This window comes from Nilaparvata lugens, chromosome 3 (genome assembly GCF_014356525.2).
Source record: "Nilaparvata lugens isolate BPH chromosome 3, ASM1435652v1, whole genome shotgun sequence".
Classification (NCBI taxonomy): Eukaryota; Metazoa; Arthropoda; class Insecta; order Hemiptera; family Delphacidae; genus Nilaparvata; species Nilaparvata lugens.
In genome coordinates, this window is record NC_052506.1 from 31440542 (window position 1) to 31457908 (window position 17367).

Here is a 17367-nt window from a genome sequence, read left to right on the forward strand (position 1 = left end):
TCTTTATAGTCCATATAAATAATGAACCCTCAGCTAATATTATTGATTCTGTCTGTCATTCAAAATTTTGTTTCACCTATAACATCAATCATTTTATGGGCATTCACTTCATAAACAAAATATCCATTTCTCGTCTTCCTTCAATGAGAGATTTAAGGACTCATACGAGTCCTGAAGAAGAAACTAGCAAGTTATTGAAAGAGATCATAGTTTTCTTGACTTGAGACTGAATATTAAAAATCTCCCACAAAATCGCATGAATTCGATTCATAACTTTATTATTTGATCAATAGTTCACATAACATTTCATTCTGTGAGAATTAATCTGATTTATGTGAATCGATTACCGCGATTCCAACTCATCAATAATTCAGGATGTTGTGCTAAGTGGCCATTATTGGTGCTATATATTATGATTAGCTATCACATATGATGATTTATATTTATTATTTTACTCTACATTGAAAATCCTTGCAGATAGGCATACATTGGAGTATTAACTGGTTCTTACCTCTATCCACAATTTTTCCAAATAGATTTTTCCCCCGGAAGAAATTTCTTGTTGAACAGTTCCACCTCCTGTTTCTGAATTGGAACTGGCATTCGAGAATGGCCTGGTTGGCACCTTTGGACACGGCAACGAGAACACCTGGATTCTCTCTCACTAGTCGCCTCTGCTTCCGTCTGAGACTCGAATGCACCGACGGATCCATGTTCAACATTCCTGGTGACAAGGGTAGCAGGTTATTCGGCTCTCCCGCTTTCGCGATCCCCCTACAATCAAATCAACAACAAACTGCTTATTTTCAAATATTCAGAATTCAATGGAAATTAACATTTGAATTAACATTCGTTTCAGAATTGAAAAAAATATATATCAGAAAAAGCGTTGACTTCCTCTGAGAAAAAATCCACGTGAATATGATAGTGAAAAGGTTAATAGATGTACTAGGTTAAGTCTATAGGCTTTACCTTGATCGGTCGATAAAGCCTAAATAGTTCTTAGATATATTGGTGGAATGGAATGTTGTCACTATCGGTGCCTCAATAGAACCAAAAAGAGATTAACAATATTAGTGGCTAAAAAATGCAACATCTTTCAAGGGAAATTCCAGTGCCTCTTATTTTCAGATTTCAAATGAATATACATCCTTCTATGAACACTGCTTGTTTCTACTGTTTTTTTTCAATGCTTGATTCTTGATGCTCTAACCAATTATGAAATACATTTTCATCAATATTTTGGTTATGACAAGCAATTACGAACCGGTTGGCACTATTGCTATCCAAGTATGATTCACGAGCAACAGAAGGCTAGTGTAACGTGAGAGAATGTCGCTCTACTTCATCGAAAACCAGAGGAAAACGTGTCCAATTGAGTCATCAGGTAAATCAAAAGAAATGTACAAAGTCAAAACACTCTCATTTCATGCCAAAGAGATAGACAATTTCTTTACGATTCAATACTATATTTTTATCAATAAAATTGATAACTTCTGAAAAATTAGGTTTGTATCTGCGGAATTCTACTTTTGTTTTTCTCATTCTTCTTTCCGGTTTCATCTTTTGTTATTTCATCCATTTTCTTTTCAAAGCAAATGGAAAGGAGCTCAAATTTTCACTCTCAAACTGCTATTAGACTGGGCGCATTCGATCAAAACAGTACAGTGGATGATAAACATTAAGTTAGTAAAGATTTGAATATTATTTCGGTTGAAGAATATCGATGGGAAACTTGAGGGAGTTCAATCAATAGCTACTGAGTTATTGGTGGAGCAAGCCGATTATCTGATTAATGGTCAGTGGACTTCAATGACGAGTGGGTGGGAACGAGTTGGCCTAGTTCGTTGAATGAGAGAGAATGGTGACTGAGTACATTATCACTTGTAAACCATCAAACAGTGGAGGAAAGTTAACGAATTGGTCTGTCAGCCAAGTCCGAGATAGCGGCCGAAAACACTTTGTCTTGTAGGAAGCGCCTCCTCTCATATGGATCTGGACTATTCTGGCACTGGAGCTTCACTCCGAACATCACGGGACGTGCAATCAAGCCTCTATCTGCCTGTTGCGGGGTGAAAAGTTGCTGACGCAGCTCTCAGGTAGGCTGCCGCAAAAGACAAGGACAAGGTTCCCACGTCTACTGTCTCTCTGTTGCTCGCGCTCAACACTCACATCGGCCGAAAAAACTGATTGTTCTTCAGTCTCGGAATGTGAATCTGTAATAGATCAAGCTACAATAGTAGGAATGGAGTCGAGTAAAAAAGCTGTCCATGAGCTAGCTTCTCTTCTCAGATTTTTTGCAGCCCGCGCACAACATCTTCATGACTTTTTCCAACTATCACAATTACTTCACAAACTTCATAAACTTTATTTTTTTATAATTTCATCAAGTTAATTACTCATATAATTTCCAATAATCTTATACTAGAGACCCCCTGGTTGCTGGGTTGAAGAACTCGCTAATGAACTGTTGTATTGATCTCTGAGATCTTTTACAAGTAGGCTATGATATTACAGTAGTAGGTTCCATAGGGATCCTATTCCAATATTGAAAAGAATACTTTCTGCAGCTTCAAAACTTTTGTCCGCACTCTTGGATCCGTCATATGGATCCAACTTCATTTCGAATCCAGCTTCATTTTAAATCCAACTTAATTTTTTCAATTTTCTTTACTATGCACTTTCAATGTTATTTTTATATCCTGAAAAAGGACGAAGGAGTGAGTCAATTTTGTTGTCCAACAAACTTACCCTGTAAGAAGGGGAGTCAATTTTGTTTTACAACGAACTTGACCTGTAAATAGTTTCGAAGAATTCCTGTTCAAAATTTGAAGCTGATTGATCAATTCCCTCTAAAGTTCTTGTCGAACACACAAACAGACAGAGAACGACTTTGGCCTTCAGTAAGTCAAAAATGAGAACTTCGCTAACGCTCGTTCAATTGAACAATGACAATGAACTGGATTATTTCTTGGAATTTCAAACTATTAATATTACTGATGGAATTAAATAGAGAATGCATTTATTCAAATTCTAATTAATATATAATTATTATTTAACGAAAATCCTAGATAAATGCTGTAAATCACCCCGATGACTTCTGCTACTGCAGACATTGACAACAGGGTTAACAGCTAGATGGAAATTCAATGGTGGTACCTCCCACCGGGTTCGATTCCCGGGCTGGCAACCAATTTTTGGATAGTACTTCTCATCGAATTTCCATCTAGCTGTTAACCCTGTTGTCTATGTCTGCAGTAGCAGAAGTCTTCGGGGTGATTTACAGCATTTATTTAAGATTTTCGTTAAATAATAATTATATATTAATATTACTCATGAATTACGACATTTTGAGGATGCAAAACATAACAAAGGAGTGGCACAGAGTGACCATAGAAAGAAGGGTGAAGATAATAAGATTTCAATTTATATGTGTTCAAGATTTTGTAACTCAAGAAGCTCCAATAAGCCTATCGAAAAACAGGGGGAAAATGAATAATAATAATTATAAGATTGTCGATGAACAATGCTGAATTTGGTACGGTAACAGTGTTAAAGTTGTCAGCTCTGGAACTGATGAAGTTGGCAACTAAGGATGCTCCTTGTACTATTTCTTTCCCAGAGTTATAATATTTTAGATGTTGAAATGAGGTTATGATTTCACTTTACTGAAATTTAGTCCTTTTTCAATCAAAAACAACAGAAACTAAGAATTATAGTTTCTCAGAAAGCTTTAAATATATCCTATCAGAAAATCCTTTTTGAGAATGGTCAGGTTATTCGTGCATCATCAGTAGAAAGTGATATCGTTCCGTATCATGAATGAGAGAATGCGGTGACTATTCGATTAAAAGTCTAATATGTAGTAAAGGATCCGAAAATCGCATTTCGATTTAATCCTTTAGGGCAGTAAAAGTCGATGATTGAAAATCAACAGAACGAAATTATCTAGATCCTGTTGTCAAGTTGAGTGCGTTAATTGATTAAAAGGTGATCTACTTGTTACAGAGAGATAGAAGTGAGAAAGATGGAGGGAAGCAGAGAAGAAGAGGGATTGAGCTGACGGTGAAGACAAGTCAAGTGGAAGCCGTGTCTCAAGCAGCTGTCTTATCTGATTGTGGGAACTGGTCTCTCAGTGGAACACAGTACGTGCTACCCCTCTCATCTGTCAAGGAATTCAACGAATGCTCTTTATGCATTCGACTCTTATGAAAGTTGGTAATACCTACTTGAATTGATAGCCTCTCCAAGTTGCAAGTTGACCTGTATCATTGGGTAAATAGAAAACGTTCATGGATAATAAATAAATATTACAGTCCGTTGAAAGACCATTCATTATACGTTCCTTTCCTTAGTTTGAGGCTAACATGCATCTTATAAGATTTTAATGTGTTTCTTATTCACCAACTTATAATAAAGAATCTTATAATCAAATCACTTTACAGTCTATAAAGGGAAAAACTCTAGTTAAATACATTTAGTTTTTTTTTTTGTTGATTGAACTTTCTATTATATAGCAGTCGAAATTTATCAGAACGATTAATTGGACAGTTCAAATATCGGTATTCTATTCAGATCACTGAAGACGTTCTAAATTCTATTTCAGTCAAGTTTTCCCCTTAGAATCAAAACATTTCCCACATTTTGACACATGACCTTTCACTGAGAACATTTCGCTCTAACTTTTTAGGTGATTTGTTTGTGCGAAGCAAATGTCAACTATCGAAGAAATAGTAGTCTAACGGTTGCACTTATTAGAGCTCAATAAGCCGTGCTAGAACGCTTTGCTGGAAGAAACGAGTCTACCAGCTACATTCACGTGAGTTCATCTCCAGATAGCCATTTAGTAATTCTTCAATCGGAAGAAAACGAGCTCACAGTTTTTCATCTATATTTTTGTCTCTGAAAGAAACACAGCTTGTAAAAACCTTTAAAAGAACTCTGAGTTATCGGATAAGAGATACAAAACCAAGATTTTAACATCTCTTTCTGTTGACAAAAAAACTAATTTGCATTATAACAAGCTTGATCGGAGTTATTAATATATATAAACTTCGTAAAAATTGATATGATACCACTCTCGACAAATATACAGATTCGAATGACTAACGAAGGTGAAACTGTCAAGAGTGAGTAAGTGTGTGAGAGAGCGCGTATGTTACGAGAGTTCTCGTATTTTCTATTGACTAGGCACAAAAAATCCGAGAGAAATTCAATTGATAGGTTGGTGGAAGATATCGAAACCACTTTACTCTGGCACTGAGGTGCAGTAGTGTCTTTTTGATTGAGAGAGTAGATATCATGGGAAGCTATTAGCTCCTTAAGAGACTCAGTAGAGTATTAATTATCGAAGCTGTCCGCATCAATTACACCAGGCAAGTCATATGCCTGACCAGTTCTTAGTCCACATGCCATACGCACCGCACCGCACCGCACCGTATACGTATAATAAAAGTACATGTATATAATCACACGTACACAAACAGATGAAGATATAAATAAAAATATTCAGAGACTGAAAGCAAAGAGAACAGTGATAAGAAGAGAGTTGGTGAGGTAAGGGGAGAGGGAAAAAGAGGGAGAATAATAATTTATTTTCTTCCTCAGCTTTTAAACAAACTCGGCGATGTTGCTTATTCAGAATGGAAACACATTATTATTATTTACTTATTTATTATAAATCCAAATTGAATCTATTGGTAACTTTATAATCTTCATATCATATAAATCTTAATCGCTGAACTCTTCTTCACAGAGAGAGATCAACAGCCACAATCTCAGAATACGAAAATAAGTACTGGTAGACCAGCAGTACAGCTTTCAGCCAGACAACTTTATTTTTATTCGCATTCTGCTCTTCATAGATAACCTCTGTGCAACTATTTGAAGAAATTTTGTAATGAGTGACAATTTAACAAACTATCGTTGAAGTTGAACATACACACTCTATTCTTAGAATACTAGTATTATTATTCACGTCTATCATTTTCGTCTTGTAGGATTCAATGTCTGGTATTTTGTTAGCAGGGTTATTAAAATGTCCCTCTGCTTTCCCTCTAACTCAGATCACAAATATGTTATATGAAACTCAAACAACAATATTTTATAATTATTGAAACTCCTTGATTGTAGCTTGCCGTGACTAGTATAAATTTGAGTATGAGTTCATGCCACATTTTGTTTTCAATTGGAGCGTAAACACTTCAAAATTTACTATAATGAAAACATAAAGCTGGAACTATTCTTATTGACTAACCACTGCTGATTAATTCATTTCAGCAACTGTACTCTGTACAAAGACAAATCAACTACATTGATTTATTCCGAAGCCGTTTTCAAGAGCAGATTCAGAATTATCATGAGTCTCGTTGAAAATTCATCAGTAAAATAAACATGTGTGTGAGTGAGTATAGACGTTTTCGATGGAATCGAAGATAAATGGCACGGGAGGAGGTTGGATTACACCCCGTTGTGATCTTTAGCAAGTTATCTGGAGACTATCGAGCACTGAATAGAGAGAAGTGAACAGTGGAGAATTGGAATTGTGTTTGTCTGGCTGTCGGTCTGTTGACTGGTTGCACTTGCAGCATCAATCTTCGATCTGTCAACTAGCGATTAGCTGGACGGACGGACGGACGGACGCTCACTCGCAGCAAGCTGCGCTGCACGGCACGTGATTTATCGCCACTCGCCAACCGTCCAACTTCCTTCCCCCCCCCCCCCACCATGCACGGGTGACGGAAAACGGGCAAGAAAATCCAACGCATGGCCCAACTTGCAATAGAAGAAACAGTCCGGTGAGAAAGAAACAAACAAAACAGAAGGAGAATCAATAGAACGAAACTGTCTTGTCGCTCAGCGTAATGTTATAGCGATCGAGACTGAATTTATTCCTCCTGATTAGCATTCAATAAGCCGATAAACTACTTTCAATGTCCCGTGCTTGCCATTGCAATGAGCCAGGCCTTTCATATTCATCAGCAGCCCTCTATTTACTAGGCCCAAAACACGACTGATTGTACTCACACGACTGTGATACTCTAAAAATATCTGAATTCTTTATTTCGACTCAATGATTCTCATCGACATATCTATCTGAACTTCCCATCTCCCCATTCTCTTTATCTTCCTACATTCCTGGAAACACTGATTGTTAACACAGTTTAATGATTCTATGAGTTGCTTAGATCACTTTACTGCTCCAGGCTGTCAACACAAGCGCCCTACAAGGAATGAGCTGCACATTGAAACAATGGTGCTTTCAGCTTAAGTCTACTCACACCAAATCAATATTTTAGGAGAAAACAATGGTCAAGTAGAATATTTTGTAGCCTATACCAGTTGCAATCATTCAATTTATTTAGACTTATCAAAAGTTCCATGTTTTTACTTCCAATAGATTGATAGAAAATTGTAAACTTTTCATTTTTTTCGAAAAAATCATGTAATGTATCACTTATTGATGTGTGTCATTCAACGTTTCCATGCAATTCGCAGGTAAGCAAAGAGAAACTCTTGTAAGGGTAGCTTTCACTCTCACGAACATGATATAATTGCAACTGAATATGCGGAAATCAATTGAAAACTGCAAAGCGAATTATTTTAATTGACACTCGACAACTAGTGAGTAAACATACCTAGATTGCGTTGCTCCATTTGGAGCTTTCAGCAGGTTTGACGCAGTGATAGGGTGAATTTATCGGCTGTCATGCTTAAGGTCATTGTCGTTGATCCTAATTCACTAATAAAAAGAAAGCAAAAAGCGAATGGCAGTGCCGGTGATTTAAACATTCCTCTGCTCCCCGGTTACCCACCCGAACAATAAAATACAATTAATATTTATGTGTTCGCGCATTATCTTCTCAGGAGACTGGATTCCTATCCAAGCATCCTCCTCGCTCTCTCGCAACCAGTTAGCGTCAGCGACACAATCCGGATTCCACAACTGCACGCTGCTGCTGCTGCTGCTGCTGCTACTGCTCACTGCTTCACTGCTGCTGCACTGCTTCACTGCTTCACTACTTCACTGCTTCTACGTCTGTATTGGCAGCCTATAAACTATTCTTTGTTGTGGCCAACATTAGCCAGCCATCTCGCTTCACTAGTACTGTCCATTTTTTTCGTCTTAATAAGAGCTCAGCTAGAGTGAAGCTTCATTCTCCTCTCCTTCTGTCTCTACGCTATCTCTTCATTCTTTACTTTCCTCCTTCATTTTCTTATATCTTCTCACGATTACACTTTAGTTTCTAATTTTCTCGTCTACTTTCTCGATGTCCAAATCATCCTGTTCGAAAATGAATTATCTTCTAATTCACTCAATTTCCAATATTGCTATTTGTATCCTGCAGATTTCAATATGGACAATATCAATACTCCATAATTTACACATCATTTTCCATTTCTGAGACCTTACATGTTTCATCGTTTAGTCTTGTGTGGACAAGACTAGCTATCAATTAAAATTTTCTCTAGATTCTCACAAGCGAAAATTCACAGAATAATACTCCTAAATGAGCAGAATTCAAACATTATACAAAGAACACTATCGAAGAAATCTTTAAATGCAGAAGAAAGCTGCTTACTCGGTCATTAAGTCAGTGTGCCTGTATTTTTTGGGTAAGTCGCGAGTAGTTGAATGATGAGGTCGAATGCAAATATGGTTGAGGGAGGAGAGTGGTGTGTGTCAGAGGGGAGGGAGGGGCAATTAAGAGCGAGCTGCTGCACTCGCGTCTCGCCTTTCGACATTTTTACGAGCACATCTTTGGTGAAGGGGTGGGTGTGGGGGGGAGGGTCGTCCAACGGATGAGCGGCTGAATTAATTATCGATCAGTTATCCTTGGGAGCGTGCGAGTCGAGCGCCTTTTGCCTGGCCTAGCCAGACCGTACGCGACGGTATTCATTATAATAAATAATAATTTGTTGGCCGAGCACTCACTCATTCCGTTCCTAATCGTACGAGTTCCTATCATTAATAAGCTTACTGCCGTCGCTTAAAAATTGACAACTTTTCGTGCGTTCAAGCGAGTGCCTGTGTGACGTGCGTGCGGGCGTCAACCAGCGGCCTCCCACCGCGGCAACCCCTCTCACCATTCCCCCAACACATCCTAAATATTTTTGAACTAATAACAATAATATGTTAGTAGGTCAATCAGGAAAATGTCTTATGATGACTTTGAACACGAACTATTCGAAAAGCCTACCTTCTAGTTTTGCCAGGTGAAGAATTCGGTATCTTCTTCTTCTTTCCAGGATTAGGCGTATTCACCTGTTCCGGTTTTAAAGGATATAACTTGTACACTTACCATTTTTTCAGAGGTCTACAAATATCTCTTCTACCATAAGGTCTATATTTAATTACCGCTTTCGGGATTCTATTATCTGGCATCCGTTCAACATGATTCTTCCAGTTTAATCTGTTTTTTCAAGCTGTACAGCCAATCATGATATTCCCAACTCATTTCTGATATCATCATTGCGGAATCTGTCCAACCTTGTACACCCTTTCACACTTCGATGGAAACGCATCTCTGCTGCTTGAACTCTGCTTAATGTTCTCTTCTTACTCACCCAAGTTTCCGTCCCATATAATAAAGTTGGCAACGCCATCACTTTATAAAATTTCAGTTGTGTATCCTTCCTTGTCCTGTTTATTATTTGCGTTTTATTGTTCCACATATGTGTGTAGAAATGTATTCAATTTCAGATCTACATTGTTATCGAGTGCATAACTTATATGACCTCAACACCCAAGTATTTGAAGTGAGACACTTGTTCAAGTACAGCGTTATCCAACATAATTTATTTTAGTTCTGACAGGAGATTTGCCGCAGAAGGTTTTGGTTCTGTTTTTTGATATCCTCAAATTATAATTTTTTTAAATTTTATTAAGAATACAAATGCCTTTTGCAAGTTATCTTCAGAGTTCTGAAGAATATCAAGGTCATCCGCAAACATCAAAATCTTCAAATGACTTGTCAGATCCAAACGTATTCCAGGAGGGGTTTGACTCATCCAGCATCGTATTACGTCATCAAGATAGATATTGAATAATGATAGCGATAAGCTAAAACCTTGCCTTACACCTTGGTTTATCATGATTTCTTAGGTGAGGTGGGATCCTGTGTCAATAGCAATCTTGGTTCCTTGATATAAGCTTTTTATTGCGTCAATTAAATGCTTGGGATATTCTCTTCTTGTCATTATGCACCAAAGTGTAGGCCTATATAATCGGTATATTGAACATCAACTCCCATGATGAATGACTGATTTGTTCTAGATGCTCTGTTCAAGGAGCACACACTTGATGTTTCCAAATAATCAAAATAATATTTTTTAATATTATTTTTCAGCATATTATGCTGAAAAAATTGAAGAAATTGAGAAACTTGAGATTTACGGAGTGTACTGTCATTGAAAGAGATCTGTCTGGATGCCCAAATTAATACTCATCTGGATTCGTCTTTAATCTGTTTTAATAACCAATATCGTAAATCAGAGCAGATCCACTATTCAATGGAATTATCTGAAACATTGTTCCAAGTGCCTCAGATGCATTGTATGTGTAACCTGATAGAATTTCAAGTTGATGTAACATCAAATTAATCGTTTTTCATTTGAATTACAATTGAAAATTGAACGGTAATTTTTGAAGCTCTTTGTAATCTTGCAATCTCGGAGGGAGACCATGGGTCATGTGGAGGGAAGAAAGATCTGAATCCAGTCCTAGCATCTTGTCCCCTCTTGAATAACACTCGATTAGCCGGTTCAGGCAATAAAAATGCTCATAACGACTAATAAAAACACTTGTAAGTACGAATTATCCTTCTCAAAGAAGTGTGACTGTTCACCACGTAACCTTTAAAGCAAATTCCTGGCTGCTGCTTGTCAATAAATGCGACAAAAAATTAAAATGAACTGAACGACGTTAAAAACAAGTTTGGTTTCAGCTCTTATTGCAGCTTACAAATTGTTATCAGAAGATGCTTCCTTGAGTTCGAACATCGATCTTCCATATTCCATTCTAGGTAACCCTATAGTAAACATTGAACAAGAAATATGAGAAAGGTTATTCATATTTGTTCACTTCAATTCAAATATCCTTGTAAAATTATGAGGTAAGTGTATTCACTCATCGAATATAAACCAACAGATTTTCAGCGTTACTTCATGGAACAAGATTATATCAATATTATAGTATTACAGAATCCTATCATCGAAGAAAATCTATCTCAATAGATACATGCTTTTGAAAGAATTAAATCCTCTGCTGGCACATTTTAATATATAGATAGAGATAGACTTGGTAGTATGATAGACTATGCCATTGGAGATCCTAATATAGATTTGACAGAGAAAAATAAACACTCGATTTCTTGCAGCGTCTATTCAGAAGGGAACGATCTGATGGATTTCACACTCAAATGAAAAATAACTTGACAATTGAGGTACTTGGAGATGACACAGAATGACTAGACAATTAGAAATGGATTTGAGTGATGTTGCTATCGGAGTGCGTTGATTCAACGAGCTCAACCAGTGTTAAAAGACGAAGAACAAAACCTGACAGGAATGCCTTACATAAACAACCATCTCTTGTTTGCTTAAGAGAAGCTGAAAATATGATTCTTTAATCCTTTTCGCTGACCTATATGTTCACTCACGAAGCTTTTTCTCTTTATTTTGACGGCTGTCGAAGCCAGTAATGAAGAAAGCATTACCAGCTAGAATGATTTACTCCTTCATCAATCCCCTTACGTGTATTTTCAAAGACCCAAATCATTGAATGATTCAGTCTTACATGTTATAGGCTTGAAGTTATACTACTTTCGTTATTATTAATCCAACATGGGTACTGCATAATATGAGAAGGATTTACAGTTCAAGTTGATTTGGAAATGCATGGTAGCCTCTTAGAACCCGCTGATATACATTGATTTGACTACCAATACTGAATAACCCTCTATGAGTTTTTGCCCAAGTTTTCCTCTTCCAATCAAGTCTTTGTCAACGTTTTTCAAAGTTCTATCAATCAGTTCTTTAGTCTTGTCCAAAGTGCACTACGGCCTGCTGTGAATTGTTCAGTACACTCCAACTGTCCAACTACCCTAAAGCTTTAAATAGGCCCAACTCGCGAAATAAATTATTCTTGCATTTCATTCACTTTCTAAGCGTAAACGGGTTATAAACGGGTCTGATACAGTATCAAATAGCCTATTGTTATCCTTAACTATCGAATCAATGAATTGGATGACAGCAAGTTAAGGATTTTTTATTCCCAAATTCCCATGAAGTCATAGTTTTCAACTCCAAATTTATGGAGTCACAAAAAGTGCATGAACTGCATCCAGTAGGATAATTTATGCTGCACTCACTTGAAATATTATAAATTCAAATGAGCTATTTGTCTTCAATAAATTTATACAGTCGTCCTTCTTGTTTATTTATAACTTGAACGACCTATCGAGTGCAATTCAAACGTTTAAGCCTCTAATCCCGTTCGCATACTAATGTGATTCAAGCATATTTTCTTTTGCCATTTATCTACATACGGTGAATTCTATTAACACAGATTCCGAGCATGAGCTTCTATGACATTTGTCGTAATATATTGCCTGATGTCGCAACCTTTCTCTCGAAATCGTAACGAAAAAAATAGAAAGAAGAAGAAGAAGAAGAAGAAGAAGAAGAAGAAGAGAAGAAGAAGAAGAAGAAGAAAGAAGAAGAAGAAGAAGAAGAAGAAAAGAAGAAGAAGTTTCATGAAAAAAGAAGAAGACGGAAAAGTAGAAAAGGAATAATATCGTCTTTACAGACAGGAGAGAAATCTGGTTTTCAGTTTTATGTAACACAAGGTTCAGTAGGTAGCACTTTAAAAAATTGATCTGTCAAGAATGTTTTTATGACGCTTTCATTGCATTATCAATTCCTTTCACGTAGGCCTAGATCACTACATCACTTCAGACTAAATGAAAAAGGCATCTTTGTTGAACTTATCAATGAGAATAATACAACTTCTAACTGATAAATGAAATGTTTAATATTGAACCAATTGGTCAGAATTTCTACCAAATTTTTATATTTGAGATTCCCAAATTCCCTGTACCGCAAATATGTCAACTCGGCTCTTCCTTGAATCTTATAATTTCTAATAGGTTATAAGAAGAAGATCTTATCATTTCTAAGAGGTTATGAGAAGAAGATCTTATCATTTCTATTTTTGATGAATAACAGCTTGAACTACATAATCATCTTGAGAATATTCGTCCTATATATCTCAGAATTCTCATTTCCTGCCTGAAACCTTCATGCTGATTCTGCTGAGTTATTGTTTGTTGATAGGCCGAGCAGAATGTGCTACACCCTTCAAGTGTGTGAGCTCAAATTTTTGGTTCGTAATTTATATTCTTTTTCGAGAGATTGTCAATCAAAGCTGGGACATTCGTCTTTGTGAGAACATCTCAACAGAGAAGAAAAGAGAATATAAAGTGTCCTGAGATTTCAAACTGGACTGGAACAGTATCGGGATTATAGGATGGATTTTCAGCGTGAAGATTTCCACGCTTGACAAACAACTGTGAACAGAGATTAGAGAGGGAGCTCGTTCAAGTTGAGCTGTCGGTTTGATCAAGCGAGAAGCTGAGCCTGGAGGACCACGAGGACCACCCGTCGACTCTGGCTATTTCATTAGACCAAGCTGCAATCTCTCAGGTGAGGCTCAGTCTCGGATTGAATGAGGCGACAGCATCACCAACGTAATTGACTTCTCATCCCTCCATTAGCAAATTCACACTTCTCACTCACCCAAATCCACAAGCTACAATCACTATCTCACTTTAAGCTCCTAAAACTCGCTATATAAAGTACTCTCAACTTATACTCCATTCCTTGGGATAAAGCATGTGAAGGTACAGGTACGACAAGACCATTTTTCAATCAGAAATCAGAGTTTAGAATATCAGAAATATTCAATTGATAATAGTTCGCAGTATGACTTGTGTACTCGATGCGAAATAAAAATGTTACAGAGGCAGTCTTTGCAATTCTGTTCACAAAAGAGATAATATTGGAGCAGCAAGGCCTCGTTCATTACTATTGAACGAATGAGGTCATCGAATTGTTTACCAATACATAATACAATTTATAAGTTCAATACAGAGAAAATTCCTCCTTTATAGCCCACTAAAGAGTATAATACGATTATAAAGAAAACTTTGTCGGGCATGTAATGTCTATTGTAGAACTTCGAAAAAATTGAGTGAATAAACTAGGCTACTCGTTTCATTTGATTTGATTTTGATCTGATATCTTTCTATTTTATTATTTGACCTGAGGCTTGATCTGAAACAGTCACTCCTTCAAATTGTCATGGGAAAATATCGAATTCAAATATAAGATTATTTATTCATTGCATGAATACAATATGGCAAATAAAAATATCATACAATAATAAATATTGAAAAACATACATGGAGACAACAGGTCAAATAATATGTCCCTTATATGTCTCATTGAAACATTACAACATTCTTCATCCAAAAATTAGATTCAAAATAAATAACAAGCTGAGAATAAAACAAGAGTGAAATAAAATAAGAATAAAATAAATTAAATAACAAAAAAAGCGTCTTAACAATAGAAATATGGTTTTTATATTTAAAAATATCTTATATTTGTTGCTGAAACTACTTTCCAAGAGAAAAGATAAAAGGTGGAAAAATATACACTTGAAATATCTTACATGGGCACAAACCATGTAATACAGAACAAAGAATCATAGAACAACGAATCATGTGGGCACTGAGAAGAAAAAATGTAATAAAAAAAGAAAAATTTCATACCTAATTATCTCTTATCAGCATATTTCACAGGGATTCCAATCTGAATTTTGAATAAATGAAGTATTGAAAACTTCCAAGCGAGAAAGTTCATTAAATAATTGAAGTAAAGATCCTCTGCTTTCAATTGAAATAGAATAATGCAATCAATTTTATCAATTAAGACTAGCAGATCAGTGAACCAACTTTCAAAGAATGCAGGCTTGGAAAGCATACTTCACATTTTTACTATTATTGTATCTTCTACCTTTCAATTCTTTCTCTCTGAGGATAAATAAGGTGCATAAGTTGAAGAATGAACTTGTCTTCATAGGCTCACTTGATAAGCACACTCTAATTGACTCTAATTCTTGGTAAATCTCTTTAAAAAGGTTCTAAAACTGGTAAGGGTTTCTGAAATAAATCTGTCTCAACTAAGGCTCTATGAACACTATAGTATTTATAGAGCACTTGGTCTCGACGATTCATTCATTTATGTATAGACAATAGGTGAGATTTAAACAAAAGGTCTACTACATCAATACAAATCATCAATAATTAATGAGCGGACGATTTTCCACGCAGTCAGATAAACCATTTCTAATAGATTAAAGAGGGTAAATAAAGCAACCAAGATAACATCGCAAAGTGTTTTGTCAACATATTGATTCTAGGAAATTAGAAATGAATCATTATTGGTTTCCAAAATTCCTCAATACTTTTACCAGTACTGTACCAGGAAAAACAACTGTTCAATACGTATTAGCTCATTTTCACTCATGAACTCACTCCTATGAATTACTTTAAAAAAGTTCAATTCTGAGAATAATCAGGAGAACATGGTGTTAAAAATATTGTTCGAGTTTGAAGATGAAAGAATGATCCAATGTGGGAGAAAGGATAGGCTTTGCTAATAAACGGTATAATATTATTAGTGTGCTTGGAGGTAGTGCTACACCTTCTTTTATTAAGCAAGAGTCAACAAAAAATCGATTTAAAGTTTTATTATGACTTTTTAGTCATTTTTATTCTAGAACTGATAGCAAATATTTATCTATAAACTGAAATTGGTATGTATTCAGTAATGTCACATGTATATAGGCAGCTGAAGTATACAAGTATACTGTTTCCTGTACTTCCAAATTTAATTGTTATTGAGAACAAATGAAAATCAAGTGTTGGAGAGTCATTTGCTGAAACCAATTTCTGATCAAATTATAGATTCTGTCAAAGTTTTTGGTTACAATGAGATTTCCATCTTCCACTGCATAATTCATTATTTACTGTTGTCCTATCCTCATAAGGATAGCTTGAAACGATATCAATATTCTGATATTCACTGGTCCCTTCCTAAAATTCTATATATTTTGCTTTTCCCGTCGTCAATAACCTATCTTTTCGGTACTAAAAACAAAAGTTTGAAATGTTTGCGGCTTAAAATAGAGATTGCGACCAAACGGTGAAAGTGTAGCAGTAAAAGAGCCGTGGGTGGTGTGGGTGAGTTGTGGTGTGGTGGTTTATGATACAGGTGGGGGGGTGGTGGTGGGCTGAAGAGGCAAGGTGATGCTGAAGCGGTAAAAAGCGCGTTATTCTATCTATATTAAACTTGGCCGTTCAAGACAAGTGCCTTCTTTCTTGCTAATGGAACTATTATTACAGCTACTTAGCCACTGTTAAAAACTTGGATGAAGAACTAGCATCTGCCTTCCTGCCATATTCTTGCTTTTTTATAAGCTATTCTCGACTATCAGAATATCAATCCCGCTCTTCCATTAGGTAGTAAACCGATTAATTTATTGGCCTGATATTGATGCTCATCATCCAGCTGCATGAACTACTTATTTTTGTTTCGCTAATCCCACTGACGAAGGTGGCTGTTCTAACTTGCAGCACACATCTACAGCCTAGATAACAAGTGCAACAGGATCAATAGATTCATCTACATTTTAATGTTGATAGGTATATTCGTTCAGCTTTCGCCTTATAGCAAAAATCCTTATTCATCCTTTCTTAAAGTATCGACGTCATATCATTTTGATGGTTCACTAATAAAACTCTTACCGAATGTAGAAAATTATAAAAATATAGACTTCAAATTGTGAAACGATAAACTTAAAGCATTCTCTGAAATAATTTGCCTAATGGGTAGGGATGTAGTTCACAATACTCAGGACCCAAATCATGACTAATACCATTAAGAGCGTTTCGCAAACAACAAATTGTATTGATAAATTACGAATACTATCTATTGAATCAGTCCTATAGGCTACTTGATTGCTTCCCATTAGATTAGACAATATGTTAAACGCCAAATATTCGTGGAACCCATAATTGGTGGATAAAACCAGAACCCTTCAAGCTCCATTTTCAACGGAAGTTTGTGTCTGGAAAAGTAAGTGTATGAATAGAGAGATAATAGACTAATGTGAAACAAATGACAATTTGATAGAAACGTTCAGAACAAAACCGTGTGCCTGTGGAAATAATTATGGATAAGTTTTGGGTCGATCCTTTGCTTTAACTACGACAATGATATAATACTGTAAATGGTATATTT

At 36.1% G+C, this 17367-nt stretch overlaps 1 protein-coding gene across 1 annotated transcript in view; it reads right to left on the minus strand.

Annotated features, from left to right (window-relative positions):
• Positions 1–17367, minus strand: part of LOC111054151 (protein wingless) — a 37722-nt gene that overhangs the window by 16144 nt on the left and 4211 nt on the right. The window contains exon 2 of the mRNA XM_022341122.2: positions 512–774. Within this exon, the coding sequence (XP_022196814.1) occupies positions 512–774 (263 nt within the window). The remainder of the gene's footprint in view (positions 1–511; positions 775–17367) is intronic.